The sequence below is a fragment of the Phyllopteryx taeniolatus genome, chromosome 4 (assembly GCF_024500385.1).
Source record: "Phyllopteryx taeniolatus isolate TA_2022b chromosome 4, UOR_Ptae_1.2, whole genome shotgun sequence".
Lineage (NCBI taxonomy): Eukaryota > Metazoa > Chordata > Actinopteri > Syngnathiformes > Syngnathidae > Phyllopteryx > Phyllopteryx taeniolatus.
In genome coordinates this window covers 19,374,228-19,389,983 of record NC_084505.1, presented here as the reverse complement: position 1 = coordinate 19,389,983, position 15,756 = coordinate 19,374,228, and the positions used below count along the sequence as shown (strand labels likewise).

The 15,756-nt window shown below is 41.3% G+C and overlaps 1 protein-coding gene across 1 annotated transcript; it reads left to right on the top strand.

Annotated features, from left to right (window-relative positions):
• The first annotated feature begins 132 nt into the window (after positions 1–132).
• Positions 133–14,126, top strand: plk1 (polo-like kinase 1 (Drosophila)). The gene is made up of 11 exons (XM_061770289.1): positions 133–1,118; positions 2,111–2,279; positions 2,446–2,590; positions 3,545–3,638; positions 9,303–9,528; positions 9,634–9,670; positions 10,719–10,816; positions 10,892–10,969; positions 11,957–12,111; positions 12,830–13,012; positions 13,718–14,126. The coding sequence occupies exons 1-11, from the start codon at positions 729–731 to the stop codon at positions 13,904–13,906; spliced, it is 1,764 nt and encodes a 587-aa protein (XP_061626273.1). The 5' UTR covers positions 133–728; the 3' UTR covers positions 13,907–14,126.
• The last annotated feature ends 1,630 nt before the right edge of the window (positions 14,127–15,756 follow it).

Here is a 15,756-nt window from a genome sequence, read left to right as displayed (position 1 = left end):
TAGAAAACATATGTGAGCATAAAGGAATTGTTACATTTAATATACATTAATTAAACATAAATATTGCATTTTGCTGTATTTTTGCAGCGCGTTTGCCCCTGTCGGCCACTGTACAAAACTGAATAAAATCAGCTCTCACGTGTCAGTATGTCGTTCTAAGGCAGTAAAAATAAGCATTAAATCTTTTTAAAGGCGTATTGTTTGTTTTTGTGTAATAACTGACTTTAATGTTTTGGAAACGTCCTCACTCCCAACGACTCAAATTAAAGTGCTCGATTAAAGGCCCACCCGTGTCAACTACATTTCCCATACGCACCACGTTTAGGAAACACATTCGCCCAATCGGGTCTCGCTATTTGGCTGGCGTCGTCGCCCATTGTCTCGTTCGCACTGGGCTTCCCGTGATGCACCGCGGGGCAGGCTTCGAATTCAAATCCCGCGGACCAATCGTAAGCCATCAATGCTCCTGGCAGTTTTTTAAATCGGTCTCGGCGACTGTTTGTCACAACTGAGCTGAGGTCGAACGAACAGGTTTTTGCGAGCACTTTCCGTTTTATTTCGCTTTTTAAACTCCCGGACACGCTTTTTTTAATCGAGCTATTGAGTGTTGCGGTCACATTGGCATCGAAACGTGAGCTTGAAGCCTTATTTCAGCTCGTTTTTTTTTTTTTTAACGCGGAGACAGTCATTTAACGCAACCTAGCTCGAAGCAAAGTTTCGAGGCGAAAATGAGTGCGCCGACCGCCAAGCAGCAGAAGCCGCCGGCGGCGACCAACAACCCCCCTCCGTCGTCGTCGTCGGCATTGGCTTCCGCGCCGCTCAAGGAAATCCCAGAGGTGCTGATAGACACCCGGGCCAAGCGGCGCTACACTCGCGGCCGCTTCCTGGGCAAGGGCGGCTTCGCCAAGTGTTACGAGATCACCGACGTGGAGAGCCAGGAGGTGTTCGCCGGCAAGATAGTGCCCAAAACGCTCATCACCAAACCGCACCAGCGCGAGAAGATGACCTCGGAGATCACCATCCACAAGAGCCTGGAGCACCCCAACATCGTCGGCTTCCGAGGCTTCTTCGAGGACGACGACTTCGTCTTTGTGGTGCTGGAGATCTGCAAGAGGAGAGTGAGTACGGAGTAGTACGCTACAGTAAGGCCCCCCCCCCCCCCCCCACACACCCCCTCTTTCCCCCCCCCCCCCACAAACATGGAATTCACGCACTAAATTAACAGTAAAAGGCATAAACTAACGTCGTGGTTTTTTTTTTTTTTTTTTTTTTTTTTCGAGATACGAGTCGTCGTTGGTCCGTTTTTTTTTTTGCTTTGACTTTCAAGCAACAACTCAAGATACGAGTGCTGTACTTAACAACAAGCAGCAATTTGGCAGATAGTGAAAAATTCTTCAACACAAAAAAAGGCCAAATAGACGTATATTAAAACAAGCAAATACTGTAGCTTTGCCTGGCTTCGGAAATCCTAAACCCGAATAGCATTTATGTGGCTGTCTTATAACGCTTTCAGCAATGAATATTTGAACACAAACAAGTACATAGAGAAAATTGAATATCATGGAAGTTTATTTCCGTAATCCCATTCAAAAAGTTAAACTTTAATAAATGATAGATTCAGGACCCACAATTTAAACAATCTCAAGTATTTGTTTATTTTTACATAATTTGGGCTTTCTGCTCAAAACTCATGAAATCAGGAATTCAGTCTTAATATTAAATTCTGGCTACTAAATCTCCTTCTGGGGTGCTTTAATTCTTATTGTGGCAATTACCAGTAAATCCTTATGATTGAAACAACTCAATTTTTGTGGCTTTACCATTCTTACAAACTTGCCAGATTTTTGCCAACATTTGTATAAAGATGAAAAGTCATTTCCATATTTTAGGGACCTTGGACACAAACCACCCAACTGAAAAACCTACTCTGGATCAGGACCGCCCTCTGGGGAGTTGGAAAATGTTAGCGCCAGCCTAGCATCTGATTGACACACTATATGATGTACATGTTCAAACAGCCTATTCTGTAGTCTGCAATTTGTTGATCGTGTAACGTAAGTGTATAAAAAAAAAAAAATGTAATTTTTTTTTTTTTTTTTTTTTTTGTTAGTCGCTGCTGGAGCTGCACAAGCGTCGCAAGGCAGTGACTGAGCCCGAGGCGCGCTACTACATGATGCAGCTGCTCAAGGGTGTCCAGTACCTGCACAACAACCGCATCATCCACAGAGATCTCAAGCTGGGTAACATCTTCCTCAACGATGACATGGACGTCAAGATAGGTGAGCAGACACCAGATAGAACACTGGTTCCCAACCACTGTGTCACGGCGTATTAGTAAATATTCATCTATTTCTCAACATATCTCCTCAAACCTTTGGTTTCTTCTGCTGCTCAGGAAATGTCAAGTTTTCTCTGAAAAAGCAACTTGTGTCTCTGTCCCCTTAGGCGACTTCGGCCTGGCCACCAAGATCGAGTTTGATGGCGAGCGCAAGAAGACTCTGTGCGGGACACCCAACTACATCGCGCCCGAAGTTCTGTGCAAGAAAGGACACAGCTACGAGGTTGATGTGTGGTCGTTAGGATGCATATTGTAAGTCTACGCAAACGCACACAGTAGGGAAGGGCCTAAATTACTAGACAAAGACGGGTTTATAGTTAGTTAGTTATTTACTTCTAGATTCGATACCCATCATTGGTAGTCCGGGAGGCCGATAACCGATATTTGGAGCCAATATTAATTTGTTGCAAAAGACCCAAATATTGGCGTCAACATTTTGAATAATACGAAGTTCAAGACTTAATTTGGATGCCTTTTAGCATATTTTTATTGAAAAGATTTTAAGATTTGCAACATGTTAAAGGTTTTTATCTCACTCAACATATTTGTTTTAAAATTAAAAAAAAAGAAAACTAAAATAAATAGTAAATGAAGTTTACCCAGTTTTAAATTAATCTCATATTTGCCCGTCTGATTTAAATAATAAAAATAAAAGGCAGATGCCAATATGCGTCAAAATGTCGATAATCGGTCTATCCCCATAAATTACGACGACAAAGTAGCAAAAATGAAGTAAACCTTATTGTTTAAAATACAAAAATATTAAACGAATTATTCAATAAAATGTCTCAATATAAATGTATCCTTCCAACAATCCTCAATCCACGTATAGAAATAATTATTAGCACCAAATATTGCGGGAAATTGATTGGAAAATGATGGGGGGAATCATGCGAAACCTGATTCCAATTTGTTTTAATATATAAAATCAATCGTGTAAATCATTAACATTCAGAAGAAATTACAACTGGTTTCCAAATTCATAAAAAAAATGATCGAAAAAAACGCTGTCATTTATTGATTGCTAATTTTCCATCACTAAATGAGCACAGAATTTCTCTCAAGCGTCCAATCCCTAATCCGCACAAAAACCGTTACAAAGGAATGACATTTACAAATCTTCAGCCTTGACTCTTCAAGTTGAATTATTTTGAAAAAGCCACCAATTGAAAAAGGTTTCTTTATAGCTGCGTTTTGTTGTTTTAGGTACACGTTGCTGGTTGGTAAGCCGCCGTTTGAGACGTCATGCCTGAAGGAGACGTACAACCGCATCAAGAAGAACAACTACACCATCCCATGGGTAACTAATTGCACGTCTGTAAGCGCGCTGGCATCACACTGGATGAGTGGTGAGCACCCAGTGTCTGAAATAGTCTCCCAAAAATTTGCATAGCAATTATTGCTGTACAAAAAATGTTTTTCTCAATTGCTGAGATTTGTGTAGCAATTTTTAAAAGTTCCACTAAGTACTAAATCACTATCTATTTTTATGCTTTTCTACCCTAAATATATGAATAGCAATCCATCCCTTTTCTGAGCCGCTTATCCTCACAAGGGTCGCTCGCGGCAGCTTTCATCAGGCAAGAGGCGGAGTACACCCTGAACTGGTTGCCAGCCAATCGCAAGGCACATAGAAACGAACAACCATTGGCACTCCCATTCACACTAACGGGCAATTTAGAGTCTTCAATTAACCTGAGTGCCCCGAGAAAACCCACGCAGGCACAGGGAGAACATGCAAACTCCACGCAGGCGGGGCCGGGGATCGAACCCCGGTCCTCAGAACTGTGAGGCAGACGCTCTGACCAGTCCCCCATCGTGCCGCCCCATTTCTAATGTATTTACTGAAATTAAAAGCCTACACAGTGCAAATGGAAAAGGACTGGAAATAAAACCAATGAATATTAGCATTCATGGTCTCACTAAATTCAAATAAATGTCTTGTATTTCATGAAACATACATGCAAATCAATCGCCGTTTTGAGCTCAAAATAGGCCATTTACGTGAATCGTATAGATCCAATGAGTTTTTCCTCATGGGGCGGGGTCGTCGTCATAGACTGTTTCGTACTCCTTGATCACTGGCAGCTAGATCCGTTCCACACACGTAATTTCGGGATATTACTCTGCGGCGGACTAATATGCGAGCGCTTTGGCCTGAGGTTCTGCTTTTGCGCTTGGGACCTGCTTTGGATAAGTCTCAGGAGAGACCAGAAAAAACACTTCCGCCGCGTCTGCTGTTAAGAAGTAAATGTACTTTTACTCCGTTACAAAGATCTAAATGTCGTTCGCTACTTTTATTTATAAATGATTGCTTATTTATCAACTATTTCGTGCGTGAGACTATGACTTCAACTTCCGCACGGGGCGCGGTGTCCGCCAATCCAATTTAAGCGCTACTGACGTTTAAGTCTAGTTCACCAATCAAACGATATAAGAAAGTCACATGACCTCACACGTCTTCTATTGGGCTTCCCGGCATAGGCTAGACAAGCCATCCCGGCTGATTGTCGTGCCTACGTGGCGGCCATTTTGGGAAGGTTGTCATTCCTGTGACGGCAACGGCGCGCTCCTCTTGTTTACATTAGATGAACAAAAACAGCCTTCGTGTATTGGAGTATTTGTCTGGCACTGTCTGCCCAAACATAATTTGACAAAACACCCTGCAGTAAATTGCAAATGATTTATTTGATTTGTTGTGCTATTTACTCAGTGATTATTTCACTGTGTAATTTTTTTGTAACCGCGAAGCACACGTAACATAGGCGACGAGCTGATCCGCTCGTACATCTACGCACCTACAATTATCTAATTAGTTTACAGATGTTAATGTTAAATGTATTAAGCCACGGGCTGATGTTGGGGCTAATGTCACAACACAGAATGAACTAACTTCGAATTCAGAAATGGCCAATAAAAACAGGAAAAATACTGTGCGTAATATTTTCCTGGAGGATGCATTTGGGATTAGCCTTTGAAGTTGTTAATAGTGAAAAATAAAGTGAAACAGACAATGATTTTAGTCAATTCTTTTCCAGAATGAGAGTGCTTAAAGAGGGATGCCATTCATGTGGCACAGCTTGAAGCAGGCATCAGGCATCAGGTGCAGGTGCAGGTGAAGGTGAAGATGGGCCTTGGCCCAAGTTGGAGGCCAGAACAAAAAAAGCAAAGAAATCAGGCAAATTTAATTTGAATATTAAATTTGTACATGAACATGTAACTGAGCGGTGTAAAGAAGTTTTTCTCTGCGTGAAATTTTTTTTGTTTATTTTGCCCTATTTTACGCTTCAGTCTTCCAGATTGCTTAATTTATGTTGAAATCAAAAAGATACTCTGCGGGGGCCTGGGGGATCCCCCCCAGACCTCCCCAACAATGTTTTTTTTTTTTTTGGGTCACCTTTTTCATGCCTTTGGTGTCATGTCTGTTTTAAGTGCGAGTGGCATTTGTCGAAAGAAAGTCACATGATCTTACACGTCTTCCGTTGGACTTCGCCCGGGCATACAGTGGGTACGGAAAGTATTCAGACCCACTTAAATTGTTCACTTTGATATATTGCAGCCATTTGCTAAAATCATTTTTCTTCCCCTCAATGTTCACACGGCACCCCAAAATGGAATTGTGGACATTTTTGCAGATTTATTAAAAAAGAGAAACTGAAATGTCACACAGCCGTAAGTATTCAGACCCTTTGCTCAGCGTTTAGTAGAAGCACCCTTGTGAGCTAATACCGCCAGGAGTCTTTTTGGGAATGATGCAACAAGTTTTTCCACACCTGGATTTGTGGATCCTCTCCCGTTCTGTCAGGTTGGATGGTGAATGTTGACGGACAGCCATTTTCAGGTGTCTACAGAGATGCTCAATTTGGTTGAAGTCGTGGCTCTGGCTGGGTCTTTCAAGAAAAGTCGCAGAGTTGTTCTGAAGTCACTCCTTCGTTATTTTAACTGTGTGCTTAGGGTCATTGTCTTGTTGCAAGGTAAACCTTCGGCCCAGTCTGAGGAGAAGGTTTCTGTCCAAGATATCGCTGTACTTGGCCGCATTCATCTTTCCTTCTATTGCAAGCAGTCATCGTGTCCTTGCAGCTTAAAAAGACCACCACAGCATGATGCTGCTGCCGCCACCGTGCTTCACTGTTGGGACTGTATTGGACCGGCGATGAGCAGTGCCTGCTTTTCTCCACACATACCGCTTAAGGCCAAAAAGTTCTAGCTTGGTCTCATCAGACCAGAGAATCTTATTTCTCACCATCTTGGAGTCCTTCAGTCCTTGTTTTTTTTTTTTTTTAGCAAACTCCATGCAGGCTTTCATGTGTCTTGCACTGAGGAGAGGCTTTGTTGGGCCACTCTGCCATAAAGCCCTGACAGGTGGAGGGCTGCAGTGAAGGTTGACTTTCTAGAACTTTCTCCCATCTGCCGACTGCATCTGTGGAGCTCAGCCACAGTGATCTTTGGGCTCTTCTCCCCCGATTGCTCAGTTTGGCCGGAAGGGTTCTGGTCGTCCCAAACGTCTTCCATTTCAGGATTATGGAGGCCACTGTGCTCTTAGGAACCTTAAGTGCAGCAGAAATTGTTTTGTAACCTTGGCCAGATCGGTGCCTTGCCAGAATTCTGTCTCTGAGCTCTTCAGGCAGTTCCTTTGACCTCATGATTCTCCTTTGCTCTGAGATGCACTGTGAGCTGTAAGGTCTTTTATTGACAGGTGTGTGTGGTTTTCCTAATCAAGTCCAATCAGTATAATCCAACACAGCTGGACTCCGACGAAGATGTAGAACCATCTCAAGGAGGATCAGAAGAAATGGACAGCGCCCGAGTTAAATATATGGGTGTCACAGCAAAGGGTCTGAATACTTATGGCTGTGTCATATTCCACTTTTTCTTTAACTCATTCCCTGCCAATGCCTTCTAAAGACGTCAATGGTGTTTTTTAACGGGGGAGGGTCTTGTGCAGTTTCTGTGATCGTCAAGCCTCTGGTTAACTGTAATGAGGAATGGCACCCTGTCGAGGGCAACGATGCCTTGACGCGGGCGGCGTGGATGAGACGAGACATTGAGAAGACATAATGGTGGGAAAGAGGGAGGATAACGTTTAAAAAAAATCTTAAAAGCCTTGGGTACTAGAAAAATATTCCCGCGACCGGCAGGAACGACTCCTTAGATCATGCAGGGGAATAAAGGATGATGCTCCGAGCCGATCGCTTTGTTCCAAATCTATCGCCCAAAATGTCGGCCCCTACATATGGCGAGATGCTCTCGGCCGCTTGCCAGATGATCGTCCGCCGACCAGGATTTGAATAAATGGGTGAAGTCGGCAGATGAGGGAACTCCCTCCGGATAACCTGGAAGCGGCTTCCTCCGCAAAGAGTGACGAAGATGAAGGTAACTCGTTTGCAGTACTCACTCGTTATCTACATCAATCCTTGTTACATAAAAACATAATTTAGTCCCACGAGTTCACAATGCAATGTAACATCTTTTGCCAGTACTGATTTTGAATTTTCCGTTTGCAGCTCGTCCGTCTTGCAGTAATTCATGACCCGCGAGTCGAATGTCTTTTAGGATTGCAACGAAGAAAAGTAATTGTTTCCCCCTTTCAAAACATGTCATTAATAAAAAGTATTCTCCAGTAATCATATTTTTTAAAACTTACAGGTTATGCATCCACCAGACGTTAGACTCCCATTCCCAGTACGCAGTGTAGACAAAAAAAAAAGGTAATTGAAAGCTTTTCTTTTTTTTTTTTTTTTTTTTTTTTTTTCCTTCTCCACATCCTACAACAGAAATTTCAACAATGTATTTTTATAGTAATAGTTATATTTCTAAACTGCACAGGTTGTGCTTCGAGCAGAAGTAGGAACCGGTTTCAAGGAGAATGACAACCGCACAAGATCCCATTCACTGCCACCAAAGAATAAAATCCAGAAAAGAAAAAAAAAAAAAGATTTTATGCGCAAGGTAATAAAAAGCTGGACTATTGACAAACGGTAGAGGAGGAGAATTTGGTGGAAAAAAAGTACAAGTGTAAATATATCAATTCTGTACATGGTTATAATTGTAAATAAATGTTCTCTCAAAAGTACTTCTTTCAGTGTTGTTTTATGTTCAGATGTTTGAGATTTTCACTAAAGATGGTGTCAGTCATTGTTCTGCTTTCACAGATTTGGTTGAAAGTAGCCTATATTTGACTGCTGATTACTAAAGAACGGTAGAAGAGAGTCTGGTCTTTCTTTTGGTGGTTTTGGTTTTCACATCGTCATAGGACACAATATTCTGTGGGGCTTGGAAAATCAGTGAAATTGCTGAAATTCCTGGCAGTCGAGTGGGTCCCTGCTCAGGAAACGGCTGGCAGCGAATGAGTTAATCTGTTTGTTTGTTTTTTCTTGTGTTAATTTGGCGTCCTTTTTAATGAGGGGGGAAAGTGAACTTCAATGATTTTAGCAAATGGCTGCAATATAACAGAGAAACATTTGCCGGGGTCTGAATACTTTCCGTAACCACTGCAGGTATTTCCATGAGATAAGCCAGACCCGTTGATTGTCGTGCCTACGTGGCGGCCATGTTGGGAAGTTCCTCGTTACCATGACGGCAGCGGCGTGCTGTTCGTATTTGCATTTAGACAAATAAAAACAACAGCTTTAATGTATTGTAGTATTTGTCTGGCACCGTCTACCCGAATGTGGATAGTTTAGATCGCTTAGAACTTGAGATAGCACCATGCAGTTGTAGTTTTGACACACACACACAGCAACATCAGCATTTTTACATTCACATTTTATTTAAAAAGAGTGTTTTTTCATGTTGTGGTTAAAACAAATCCGAAGTTACCATTTCCTCTGTAATTGAGTAAATCCTACGGAATAGACTTGCGACCAATCCAGAATCTCTGCCTCTGCCAAAAAGTCAACTAACGTAGAACACAGTCCATCTGACCCCAGGACACTAACGGCGATGTCGTCCCATCCTCCGACAGCACATTAACCCGGCGGCGGCGACCCTGATCAAGCGCATGCTGCACGCCGACCCCGGCCAGCGGCCGACCATCGCCCAGATGCTGTCGGACGACTTCTTCACGTCGGGCTACATCCCGTCGCGGCTGCCCACCACTTGCCTGACCGTGGCGCCCCGTTTCTCCATCGCGCCATCCACTGTCGCAGAGATGGGCCAGCGCCGGCCTCTCGCTGCCCTCGGCAACAAGGGTGAGTGCTTGACCCCGGCGACGCATTTTTCTATTTGGGTCACTCGTGACTGACGTCTCTCTCTCTCTCTCTATCTTTATTTATTTACATTTTTTTGGGCTGCAGGAGGGTCGGAGAATGTGAGGGATGAGCAGATGCCAAGGTACCATGCTTAACATCATTCAGAACTTTTTTTTTTTTTTTTTTTTTTCCCCTCCCCTCCCCCCTCAATAATCCCCCAAAAAACGTATCTATTTTTTTTTATATGAATTACATATATGATAAGACAAATGTTAGATTTTCACTGGTTATTGAGAATTGATATGGATATTAGGGCAACGTGTGCGCAATTTTTACATTTAAATTTTGTATTTTTCTAATTGGATGCATTCGAAACTGTTTAGAAAAACAGATCTGCTTGAAATCTGTTTTGAATGCAAGCAAACTCATGCTAATTTAAACAAACTTTTAAAAACATGCTGATTAAACAGTTGTAAATTTCTTATGTAAGGAAATTTTTTGAAACGTTTTTTGAAACGCGTAAATCTTCCAAGGAAACAAAAGGAAATGACCTGCTCCAGATTCTTTTATTTGAAAAAAAAAAAAAAAGTTTTTAATTTAATAATTCAAAATTGAGTTGAACTCGTTTTTTCCCGTGACCAGGATTTCAAAATTGTATTTTTCTTTATAGTAATATTTTTTCCGTCGTATTTGTAACAATATTGCATTTGAATTGTTGTGCAATTACAGTATTCTCAATTCTGTAAATTTCCTAATTCCAGTTATTGATAAAAAAAATTGAAAAAACAAGCATACTGGAAAGTTCCCAACGTACAAGAAAATTCCAGAATTGCATATACAATATTGACAGTGGAATAGTGTAAGTCAGGTCATTTGGAAACTTATTACTCCAAGTTGACATCAAAAACAAGACAATTATTTCCTAAAAAGTATATTTAAGATGCTGTAACATTATGCACAGTTTGAGCATTAACAAATGTGCTTAAATGTAGGAAATAAAAGTGTCCTTGTGTAATGGTTCAATTAAAATGGATTAGGTCAACATAAATTGTACCTAAAATGTTTAAAAACAAGCAGTTCTTCAAGATGTCTTGTAAATATGGTGAACTTACAAGTTACATACAACTGACGCGTACTTTGGCAGTGGTTCTTCTGCGTCCCACGAGACGGATGTCTATTTTGTCATTTAGGGACGCGGAACCCGCCGAGAACAATCTGAAGGACTTGCTGCTGCAGCTCAACAGCTTCCTGACCGTCAAACCAATGGAGAGGCCGCTCGTACGCCAAGGTGACGGCTCTCCTCGCGCTAGCCGAGGACTTGCTAAACGTGACTCGTGTCATATTTGTGGTTTGGTGGGTGCAGAGGAAGCCGAGGATCCCGCCTGTATTCCCATCTTCTGGATCAGCAAATGGGTCGACTACTCGGACAAATACGGATTAGGTAGGAAAGACGTACGCAAACTTTGTCTGCTCAAACGTATGCTGCATTTAATGTCGAGTGAAAATGAAGTTCAGATGCAAATACAAATAAAATGACTAATGGCGAAAGGAGTGTAAACTTGACCACACGAAGTTTTGTTTCTTAATATAAAACACTCAGTCACATTTGGAATTACTTTTTTAGAATTACTTTGGACATTTTTCTTTTTACGTCAAGGAAAACTTTTTTTTTTTAATAAAACCTCAAATGTTTCATTATTTGAAGTGATATTTGTAGTTCTGAATCAAATGTGGGGGGAAATGCAGTTTACATTTTTTCATTCTAACAGTACTATCACTAACTTTTGTATTTTTTTTCCTGATAAAGGTTCAAATATGAATTTATTTTTTAAAATCAAAAGCACCACAATATCATTGTATTTTTGGGTTAAAAAGTTTATTTTTCAAATTTACCAATTTCTTCCATATATCAGGTTTGTGACTGCAAAAATGTTTTTATTCATTTATTTTTGATCAAACAAAAATGTGTTTTTTCTTTTCGTCCAGCACACCAGACGTCACATTTTATATAGCAGTTTTGAAATCAAGGGAAGAAGGCATTTATAAGGGGGGGATCATTGAAAGTTAAAACAAAATTAACCAAAGAAATATTTTCAAGTTTAATTTATACAGTACACTGGCATTTTGTATTTATTTTTTAAAGATGACCATTCTTTTCCCCGACGCAGCACGTTTCGTTGTTGATAAAATGAAAAACAAGAATTTCGAATTGTAAAAAAAAAAATATATATATATAATAATAATTTTAGGATTGAATCCATTATCTTATTTGTGCATTTTCGAGGACGAGTCGCCCCTTGCGTCGCAAAACAGCAGCGCCATCCATTGACGTAAACGACCTTACAAATCTTGTCTGGAATGTGGTCTTCGCAGTCGCCGCGTCCGTCTGCAGTTGAGGAAATAAAGTTTTCCTGTTGTTGTGTCGCAGGCTACCAGCTGTGCGACAACAGCGTGGGCGTGCTGTTCAACGACTACACGCGTCTGGTCATGTACGCCGACGGCGACAGTCTGCAGTACATCGATAAGGCGGCGCACGAGTCCTACATGAGCGTGGCCGCATACCCGCCCACCCTCAACAAGAAGGTTGTTAATCGTGCTTGTTCATTTTGTTATGGTTCTCGATATTGTTTTTTGAAGTCTTTTGTTTGTTTTGGGTCCTGTCTTCTATAGTTGCAATTATTGTTTTTTGTCAAGTTGCTGAGGTTTTTTCTTTTTTCTTTTCCTTGTCTTGTCCATTCTTTTTGCTCTTGTTGTTTTCTTGTATTTACTTTTGCTGTTCATCGTATTGTTTTTGCTCTAGTTGTTTTACGTTAAAAAAAATTCTTGCTTGTTTTTACCCCCCCTTTTTGTTGTTGTTGTTGTTGCACTTGTGTTAATCGTTTGTTCATAACCGTTCTGGTCTTTTTTGTTCTAGTTCAGCTTGTTTTGTTTTTTTTCTCCCTCATATATGTTGCATCTTATTATTTTTGCTCTTCTACTTTTTTTTCTTTCTTTGTTCATATTCTCTTGGCTTTTATTTGGTATGTTTTGTGTTCCTGTTCTCTTTAGTTGTTGTTCATATTTTTCCTCTTGGTCTTTTAATTTTCTGTCTTAATTCTTCAGCTATTTACATATATATATATATATATATATATATATATAATCTTTTTTTTTTGAGGTTGTTTTTCTTCATGCTTTCGATGTTTTTGTGATCCTCTTGCAATTCTGGTTTTTGTTGTTATTGTTACTCATCTTGATATTGTTGGTCTTGTTGTTGACGTTGATGTGGATCACCACGCCTCACTTGGTCTTGCCCTCCCAGATCACCCTCCTGAAGTACTTCCGCAACTACATGAGCGAACACCTCCTGAAGGCGGGCGCCAACATGGCGCCGCGGGAGGGCGACGAACTGGCGCGGCTGCCCTACCTGTCGTTGTGGTTCCGCACCAAAAGCGCCATTGTGCTACACCTCAGCAACGGCACCGTGCAGATCAACTTCTTCCAGGTCCGAACGCTCGCTCAAGGCGCCTGGCAAAACCTCGTAGTACTTAAATGTCCCTGTGAAGTAAAAAATGTAAATTACGGGTAGACATGGTACTGATATTTGGCAATTTGAGGTATATCGACATTGGGCTTTATTTCTTCTTCAATCCAACAGCCGATAAGAGATCAATTGAAAAGTGGGTGAACTATTTATATCGTTGTTTTTTTTCAAGTAACTTAAGAGATACTACTGACCCTGGGAGCTCTCTGCACTTTTTGTTTTTGTTTTATTTTAAAACAAAGATAAGTGAAAGACGAACATTTCAGTGAATTTTGGAAAGATTTACTGTCAAAAACTTTAGCGTTCCATTTAAGTTTGAATTCGATTTTATAAGACATGCTATTGAGCCTGGAGCTCAAAAAAGAAAAAACACACTTTGAACATGTTGCAAATCTGAGAAGCTGTAATAAACCTGCTTAAAGGTATTTCAATGAAGTCTTGGGGTTTACATTCCAAATTTTGACACACAGATATTTTCCCTTTTACTGCAAATGAATATCTGCTCCAGATATGTCATCGGCCTCCTCGATCGCTATTCCTCAGTATCGGCCTGAAAATGAAATGCTACTTCGCCTCGCGTCTTATGCCTACGTTTGGAACACGTGTGTCCAAATATAGGCCGCCTCCTAATAAAGACCCCCTCGTTTTCTTTTCTTGGTTTTTCAGGACCACACCAAGCTGATCCTGTGCCCGCTGATGTCAGCGGTGACGTACATTGACGAGCGGCGGGACTTCCGCACATACAAGCTGTCTCTTCTGGAGGAGTTTGGCTGCTCCAAGGAGTTCTTCAGTCGTATGCGTTACGCAAAACTCATGGTGGAGAGGCTGATGGACAGCAGCAAGGCCACACACTAACGCACGCGCACAGAAACACTTTTTACAGCCTCCCATCCATCCTGTTCGGTCCTGTTAACGTTCTAAGAACTGTTTTCCAATCTTATTGACGTTCTCTCTCTTGGGTTGGGATTAGTTTTACGTGTCTTAAAAGCTTGGACATTTGACCCTTTTAAAAAAATATATATATAATTTTGTTTACCATGTTCATGTTTGAAGGTTAAATAAAGTTTCAAGTCAATCTTGACTACTGTTTCATGTATAACACGTCAAATTGAGTCTGTGAGATGGTTTACGTTTGACGTCTATGCGGATTGCTAAACAACTGGATGTGAATTCGGCATTGTGACGTTGCCTGACTAATCATCATCCAAGTATCACCCGACTCGCATTCAGGATATGGAAACAATTGTGAATAAAATGTGATTTGTGGGTGCACGGAATTTTTTGATAACTGATGCTACCGATAGCGTGACCGTACAAAAAAATTGCCGGCCTGGAAAAGGGTGCACTAGAAAATTGTCTTGTCTTGAAAGTACTGTTTGATTAGAGCTGTCTTGTGAACGCGAATACACGTTCGGTGATTCCACTGCTGCTTCAGTCATAAGACTTATTTCAATTAAAGAGAACATCCAATCCATTCAGTGCAAAGCTTATGTAATTTTAATGAGAAGTCCGGTCTCTTCTGCCATGCCTGACAGACCAACTAGAATCGTTGCTGTTGGCCGTACTAGAAGTGTAATTGCACATCCACTACAGTAGGTGGCAGTGGCGCTCCCGCTGTCGCTATGGTGTAGGGCTATTTTGCACCGAGCGAACTATATGAAGTGGAAACAAGCCCTCAAGAGACATGGACACATTTGTAACAGGGATGAAAAGAGAGGCAGGCGGTAAGTGGCGGAGATAATGGGCCAAAGGCTAACACGAGGACATATGACGAAACGGTACGTCGAACTCTGCTTCACTGTGACAACTGTAGGAGACGAAGAAAGACCCGTGTGTTTACTATGTCCGAATATTGCCAAAAACCATCCCGCTTTGTGAACGCTACTTCAGTAAACCAGCGAGCACTTGTTAGCATCATATAAGGTGGCGTGCAAAAAAAGGAAATGCAGTCACGCAATAGCAGAGGAGCTGATACTTCCTGCAGCGCCTTTCCCCTGAATTCAATCTTTTCCGTTACTGATTAAGATTGTGTTAATAAAGTTATTCTTTGTTGTAAGTTGAACTATGTTGCTTTCTTTTTTCTTATTTTCTTTCTTTAGTGGTAATAAGGATACAATGTTATGCAGAGGTGTACTAATGAGAATTTTACAGACAAATGGGGGGGGGGGGGGGGCGTAACAGAAAATAATTGAGAAGCCTTGAAATAGGGCATCCTGGGCATTTCTGACCCAAATTATCTTGCAAACCTTATAAAAGCACATTGAACATTATCAAAGAATGAAACCAATTTTTGATGACATGGGAGCTTATAAGGGGGCCACAAAACACACACGAACGGCCACTGACACCAGTTTGATCGATCGACATGAAACTTTACCGGTTTGTCTTTCAGAGCAGGATGCGTGAACAAGTCTCAAGGAACCATGTCCCAAGTTGGACAGGAAGTCGACCATTTTGCTTTGAAGCAGACCAAGCAGGTCCAAGTCTGAGCCACCTGAAAAGTTAGAAAGAAAATCAGCGCCCAACAGCAGTTTGACCCGTTGACATGAAAGTGGGTGGACGTGTCGATCGGACTTGACGCACGGAAAAGTCTCAAAGACCCTTGTCACAATTAAATTGAACGGGAAGTTGGCCATTTTTGGTTTAAAGAAGCCAATGTGGGTGAATTCGCCTTAGAAATTTGGGTGCATAAGGGTCGTTCATTC